Source organism: Aphidius gifuensis, linkage group LG4 (assembly GCF_014905175.1).
Source record: "Aphidius gifuensis isolate YNYX2018 linkage group LG4, ASM1490517v1, whole genome shotgun sequence".
In the NCBI taxonomy this organism is placed as follows: domain Eukaryota; kingdom Metazoa; phylum Arthropoda; class Insecta; order Hymenoptera; family Braconidae; genus Aphidius; species Aphidius gifuensis.
The window spans coordinates 21,257,155-21,264,490 of NC_057791.1; the positions used below are offsets into that span (position 1 = coordinate 21,257,155).

Consider the following 7,336-nt stretch of genomic DNA (forward strand, 5'->3'; position numbering starts at 1 on the left):
GAGACCGGTTGGAACAGGTTGAGACACTGGAAATTTTTCCATTTTCTACCTTGCCACAAAACAGTAACGATGGAACATGATAATAGAAAAAAAAAAATATGATTATTATCCTTTTTTTTTATTATTATTTTATGACAAATTGCAAATATGGAATACCTTTTTTTTAAGCATAATCTCATCTCATCTATCAATGAATTTTGAAATGTGTATTAGCATTTTAGAAAAAAAATATAATAGCAATTCTAATAAATATATCTAATTTCTCTTTTTTAAAATGCTGTTTAAAAATTATTAATTTTTGTTGAGATAATCAGTGAATTATTAATTGATAATTTTTAGTAATATTTATTTCTAATTTCTTGGTTTTAAGGCATCAATTTTTTATTTGTTTATTAATTAAATTTTAAAACATAAGTAATAATAATAGGACATAAAAATAATTTTTCTTTTTCAATTCACTTGAATAATATTTATTTGTAAAATAAAAAATTTATAAATCATAATAATAGGACATGAAAGTAATTTTTTTTTTTTCAATTCATTTGAATAATATTTATTTATAAAATAAAAAATTTATAAATCATTTAACAAGTTTTTCAAACTAACGATAAAAATTTTATAAAAATTTTAATTAAAAAAAAAATATTATTTACATTTTTTATATTTTTATTGAATATAAAATTGTTTCTATTCTTTTTTCAATTTTAAATTGATTTATTTTAAAACAATTGAGTTATTTTCAAGTGTAGATTGAAGTTCAATTGGACTACCAACATATTTTTCAATAATCTGTAAAAATAAATAATCATATTTAGTAACAAAAAAAAAAGTAAATAAAATTTAAAATAGATAAATTACCTTGAATTTCAAGAGATAAGTAGCTCCCATAGAAATAGCCATATGAATAATTAAATAAATACAAAAAGTAATGTACAATATGGCAAATAGACCAACAATAAAATAGCTGAAGAATCCATTGACATATTTTTGAGCAGTTGAAATAACAAAATAAATATTAATTGCAATAACAACACCAGACAAAGCAGTTGTCACAATCTTATTGAGTCTGAAAAAATAAATTAAATTAACAAAAAAGCAATTAAAAAAAATTTATAAAATAAAAAAAAAACAAATAAAACATACAATCCATTTTTAAAGTTTCCCATAATATGATGACTACTTGTAAATGCAATAACTGGAATTGTTGCAAATGGCAATTGAAGACTCATGACACCATTCAAAAGATCACTGACATCACTAAAATCTCCAATGCTCAAACTAAATGCAATAAATATTGCTGGTATAATTGCAATACAACGTGTTAAAAGAATTCTCTTCCATCTTGGCCATTTGAGATTTAAAAATCCTTCCATTGCAAATTGTCCAGCATAGGTACCAGTCATTGTTGATGATTGTCCAGCAGCAAGTATACCAATTCCCCAAATATACATTGCAATAACACCAAATTTACAACCCAAATATATTCCACCATTATAAATATTTCCAATTTCATCCAATGGTGTTGATGAATTTGTAAATATATTATTATAATTTTCATTTCCAGACATTGCACATGTTTCAAATGCAAAACTTTCATTTTTTCCATATAAACCATTTGCAAATACAGCAACAACAAATACATTTATTATAAATGATATAAATAAAGCAATTGATGATTCAGTAAAAAAATATTTATTTGCTTCTTTAATATTTTTCGATTTACTTCTATCAATAGCTCTTGACTAAAAAAAAAAACCACAAGTTTAAATTTATTTTTATTGATACTTATTATTATTTATTTATCTTAATGTTATTATTATTTTATTTACCTTGACAAGTGCACTATGAAGATATAAATTATGAGGCATTATAACGGCACCAACAATTTCGACAGCTCTTTTAACACTACTACCATCATATTCACTTTTCCATGGCATAAACATTCCACTAAAAACATCTGATTGAGGTGGAATGTCTTTAAAATACTAAAAAATATTTTTCATTATTTAAATTATATTTTTTACATAAATTTTTTTTTTTTTTTATTATTTACCTGATATCCAAATGACACACCCATAAGTGTTATTAAAAATCCAAAAATAATTTCAAGTTTACGTAAACCGTATTTGTCCAAAAGTAAAAATGTAAATGTATCCAAGACAGTTATAATAACTCCAATAGTCAATGGAATACTATCATGATAAAAATGATGATATTATTATTAATGTAAATTTAAATTTGATTGATTAAATTTTTAAAAATACTTACTAGCCAAATGATAATAAATACAGAGCAATTGCAGTTCCAATAACTTCTTGCATGTCACTTCCAATAATAGCAATTTCAATCATAATCCAAAGAATAAATCTTGGCAATTTTTTATACTGTATATAACACATTTCAGCTAAATGTACACCTGTTACAACTCCCAAACGTGTACTTAATCTTTGCATAATAAGACCAAGAATTGTTGCACTCATTAAAACCCACAATAACTGTAAAAAATAAATTAATTAATTAATTAAAAATTAAATTAACAATGTAAAATATAAATTAATTAATTTACCTTGTAATTTGCTGTTATACCAGATTTTAAATCAGACTGAATATTACCAGGATCCAAATATGCAATGGACATTAAAAATCCTGGTCCAGTAAAAGCCCATAATTTTTTAAAACTAAATCCATCCTGTTAAAATATATAAATTAATGATAAATATTTAATTTATTTATTAATAAAATATATCAAACTTACACCAGGTACATCTGGAATTGGAACTTTTTCATCACTAAAATATGTTTGTTGATCTGTTGGTTTCACTGATGCATCTTGACATGTTGATTTTCCAGCGTCATCCTCATCGTTGCTCTTGTTATTCATTTTGTCACAATTTTTTTAAACTAAAAACTATGAATAAAAAATTACTATTAATAATTAAATAATTGTTGAAATATTTTAATAAAAAAATTATGATCAAAAGCAAGGAGTATTTGGTGGCTGTTTGTCTCAACTGGTCTCAAACTCTCAACGTGCCAGCTGTGTGTTTGAAGGTGATTTATTCAAATAATAATTATATTAAAAAAAAACTAACGACTATTTTCCCTCACCACCCATTGATTTGGATACTCTGTATATTTTAGTCAATAGTTTTAAGCTTTTAGAAAAAATGTGTACGTGTTAATCATCACATATATTGAACAGTTGTTTTTAGAAATACCAAGAACTAATGAGGATAAAATTATTAAAATAAATTGGAATTTCTTACGTATTATCAGAATTGTTTTGTCGATGTCACTGGGTAATTCATATAGTTTAACTGATAAACTAAATTGAACTTAATCCGAGTGTTATTTTGTGTTATTTCACGGTCAAGCAACTGGCCTTGAATGACATGACCTTTATGATGTTAGAGGAATTTTATATTAATTTATAAACGACTAGATTTTCGTCGACTAGAAAAAAAATACGTGCCACGTGATGACTTTCACGTATTCTAACACGGAAAATTAATAGTGTGGTTGAATAAACTATTTTTTTATTTATTTTAAATTAAAGAAAAAAATACTCACAAGTATCAGCCAATAGACTTCCGGTGCTAATGTTATCACGAGAGTTTATCGTATTCATTCGTTGATAATAATATAATTAATAAGAATTAACTGTAGCAGATTTTATTGCTACAATTATTTATAAAAAAATTTAATAATAATTTAAGACTGGGACTGAGGCCCTCACACACATACAAATCTAAACAAATTTTTATAGAAGGGATGTGTGTGAAGATTTCGCCCTTGGCTGCCCCCTACACCCCGTCAACAATAACCAGTTTTTTTTTTTTTCTTTTTTTCCATTTTCGTTTCTATGAATTTTTCTATGAATTTTTTCTTTTTTTTTTTTCATGATAGAATTTTTTTTTTACTTTAAAATTTAAATTTAATTAATAGGTTTATCAAATTTTTAGAAATAAATTAAGTATTTTTTTTTTTTTTGTAAATCAAAAGTATAATTTAAATTGTTGTAAAATTTTTTTTTTTTTTTTATTGTTTTTGACAGTATAAATAATTCAAATGTTTAAGAAAAAAAAAAAAAATTTATTTGGTAATGTTAATGTTAGTTATCCTGCCACAAATTTTTGTGTCAATTCCTTAAATTCCTTTGGAAATTTTGTTTGAAAGTGCATGATAAATTTTCTAATATCTTTCAGGTCTTTACTTGAGCATTCAGGACATAAACCAAGCATCACACGTGGTACCTGTTCTATTTGATAAAAAAAATAATAAAATTGTTAATAAAAATTGTCATTAACTTTGCATAGTTAGGGTATAAAAAATCAACTTACTTTTCAAACGAATGCCAATAGCATCACAAGGACCTTTATTAAGTGCACATGCAATTTGAAATTTTAAAAATCTTTGATCATTAAGAGCTTGACTCAATTGTTCATCAGTAACTGATGGTTTTTCTGTAACCTCATCTGCATGTAAGCTACTGCATGAAGTCAAAACAGTAACAACAAAGCTCAACAACAATATCTAAAAAATAAAATTACATTAATTAAAAACAAAAAAATATTTATAAACAAATATTTAAATTAATTAATAGTTTACCTTGTATGAAAATTCCATGTTTTATAAATTTATTGTAATAAAATATTAGATCACATTTGACAGACTGCTTTTCAACTACTTTCACCACTGAAAAAGAACAACAGATGGTCCAGATGATGTTTCTCTAAGTTTCTCTTTTTCTCTTTGTAAATGCAAAAAAGAAAAAAAAAAAAAATTTGCCTACTTTACCAGACATGGGCCTTATTTCTATTCCATTTTTTTTTTTTTTGCCTGCATCTTCTTCCACTGTCTCAATCACAATGGGCCTCATCAATCACGTGACCCAAAAAAAAGTTAAAAAAAAAAAATATCTACCTTTCTCTAGTGATAGATAATTGAGTATTTTATTTATTTATTTTTTAATTTAAATATCTAAATTAAAAGACAATTTATGTTTATCTTTACATTTGCTTTATTATGATATTTCAAGTACTTCATTTATATATATTGTATACATAATACGTTTATTTTTTTAACTTGGCTATCCATTTTTTTCTAAACTTGTATAATTCACTTGTTGCTTGTCTAAACCAATATAAATACCTCAAAGCCTGATTATAAAATCAAAAGTCAACAAATAGTCTTGACTTTAAAGCTTTACGTAAATGACAAAACTATTATTTCTTTTTTTTATTATTCAATTAACACAGTAGTAAACTACTTTGATCCTCTTTTAAATGACATTTTGATGATTTATTTTTTATCAATCTGGCTAAACTCAACAGCAAGTTAAAAAAAAAAATACTTGAAACCAAATCTTACATATAAATAAAATTTTAAATTGAAATAAAAAAAAATCAACAACATCTTGCTGGCCTTAATAAATATAATTCGATAATCTATTTATTGGTTTGTTAATTTTTTAAATTATATTCATCACGTTACGTTAACAAATCTTTGATAAATCATCATTATTATTATGGAAATTTTACATGAATACAACAAGTTATCTAAAAGGTATCAAATGGCAAAATACCTGTAAATATTTACTTCTATCTTGTAAAATTCATTACAAAATGGCAGTAATTGTTATTAATAATAATTTTTTTTTTCTTCGTTAATTTTATTACTTGTTTAATAATATTTAATAATTACTCGACGGAATGATTTCATTATAAATTCAATCGAATGATGGAGAGAAAAATAAAAAAAAAAAAAAAAAGTTACTAGTTTTTGTTTAAGCTGACAATGAGTACTGATTTTGGAGTCTCTGGAATTCGAATTCTTTTTGTAAATATTCTTTGACAAATGGATGATCTAAATTTGAGTGTTTTAATTGACTCAAATAACGATTAGCAACTTCTGGTGGTTTTCCCATATGTTGTGATAAAACAATCATGTTAATAAGTGTATCTGGATTATTGCTATCTTTATCAAGTGATTCTTGAAGTGCACTTTCAGCTTCTTCATATTTAGCTTGACCAATGAAGCATGTTGCTTGTCCATTTAACAACATACTTGTACTTGAATGTTTATCAATCATTTCCTAAAATATATAAATTATATAAATCAATAAATAACGTCATAGAATAACAACAACAATAACAATATTAAATCCAATAATGTTATATTAAAATTACCTGAAATATATAGTAAGCATCCTGTAGTTTATCACCACCAGCACTTATATTGACCCAAGCTTGAGCTAATTGTGTTAATGTTGCATCATCATCTTTTTCCTGCATCATTTTCATGGCTCTTCTTGCCATATCAAGTCTATCCATTTTTAAAAAAATTTGTAAACTCAATGCCATACATTCAAGATGATCAGAATCAGTTAATGCACGTAATGCTGCTTCAAGATTTTTTTCATGATAATATATTGTTGCTGAAACAATCATATAATTATGATTACCAGTTATTGTTGCATTATCAAGATCAGCAACAATTGCTTCACGACTATTTGGTGCTGCAAAATATTCAGCAAGTATTTTTAATGGTTGTAATTCAGCTGGTGATGATCTATTTATTTCATCAAGAACAACACGAAATTTTCTCTGTGCAATATATGCACGATATAAAAATACATCACGTTCCAGAGCAACATCTTCTGAATGAGCCTGTAATATTTATTAATAATATTATTTATTTATTTTTATAATTATTCATCAAGATGATGAAGATGATGGTGATGATGGGTGTCGGCTTACACTGTATTTCGACTTGCCCAAAATAATAATAGCAATATCATAATAATAAAAACAAAAACAAAAATAATAATACAACTAAAATTGACAGATGTATTGTTGTTTATTAAATAAATATAATTATTTACCTTGAGTTTTTGTGCTTCATTTATACATTGTTGATAATTACCAATGTAAAAATGATTTTTAACGTCAAATAATTCATCGACATCTGTCTGTTGATGACGTGCCATCTTGGCAACTGGAACAACTGGATGATGGCTGGATGTGTGTGCTGTTGTTGCTGATTCAGGCTACGTTAGTGTGTGTAAAAATTGTCGTATATATACGAAGACGTATTAGTGTTTATCTAATCGGTGTGGTAAACTACAATTTCATTGAAAATTGACCTTAATCCGCCATTGTTCGTAGCGCGGTAATATTTGAAAATTTAAAATTCAATTAAACTTTTTTTCTCTAGTCTAATAAATGAAAAAAAAAATATTTATTATAATTAATAAATTATTACACAATATTAATAATAAATAAATTAAATAAAAATAAAATTTTTATTATAAATTATTTATTTATTAATAAATTAA

General features: G+C 24.7%; 3 protein-coding genes across 5 annotated transcripts; all 3 read right to left on the reverse strand.

The window, feature by feature from the left end:
• Positions 1–439: 439 nt before the first annotated feature.
• On the reverse strand, positions 440–3,710 carry LOC122855648 (protein Malvolio-like). Of its 3 annotated transcripts, none has more exons than XM_044157176.1 (9): positions 3,571–3,710; positions 2,756–2,908; positions 2,567–2,689; positions 2,269–2,495; positions 2,054–2,192; positions 1,830–1,985; positions 1,144–1,742; positions 859–1,066; positions 440–789 (listed from the first exon to the last, which is right to left on the reverse strand). In XM_044157176.1, the coding sequence occupies exons 2-9, from the start codon at positions 2,879–2,881 to the stop codon at positions 715–717; spliced, it is 1,653 nt and encodes a 550-aa protein (XP_044013111.1). In that variant the 5' UTR covers positions 2,882–2,908; positions 3,571–3,710; the 3' UTR covers positions 440–714. The 3 variants fall into 3 exon arrangements, with proteins under 3 accessions (XP_044013111.1, XP_044013110.1, XP_044013112.1); XM_044157175.1 differs by lacking the exon at positions 3,571–3,710 and adding an exon at positions 3,267–3,504; XM_044157177.1 differs by lacking the exon at positions 3,571–3,710 and adding an exon at positions 3,109–3,223.
• A 117-nt stretch (positions 3,711–3,827) lies between these two features.
• On the reverse strand, positions 3,828–5,009 carry LOC122855650 (allergen Tha p 1-like). Its single transcript, XM_044157179.1, has 3 exons — positions 4,609–5,009; positions 4,341–4,533; positions 3,828–4,258 (listed from the first exon to the last, which is right to left on the reverse strand). Exons 1-3 carry the CDS (start codon positions 4,624–4,626, stop codon positions 4,116–4,118), a joined length of 354 nt encoding a protein of 117 aa, XP_044013114.1. The 5' UTR covers positions 4,627–5,009; the 3' UTR covers positions 3,828–4,115.
• A 158-nt stretch (positions 5,010–5,167) lies between these two features.
• Positions 5,168–7,064, reverse strand: LOC122855649 (coatomer subunit epsilon). Its single transcript, XM_044157178.1, has 3 exons — positions 6,884–7,064; positions 6,189–6,668; positions 5,168–6,094 (listed from the first exon to the last, which is right to left on the reverse strand). Exons 1-3 carry the CDS (start codon positions 6,986–6,988, stop codon positions 5,786–5,788), a joined length of 894 nt encoding a protein of 297 aa, XP_044013113.1. The 5' UTR covers positions 6,989–7,064; the 3' UTR covers positions 5,168–5,785.
• Between the last annotated feature and the right edge of the window lie 272 nt (positions 7,065–7,336).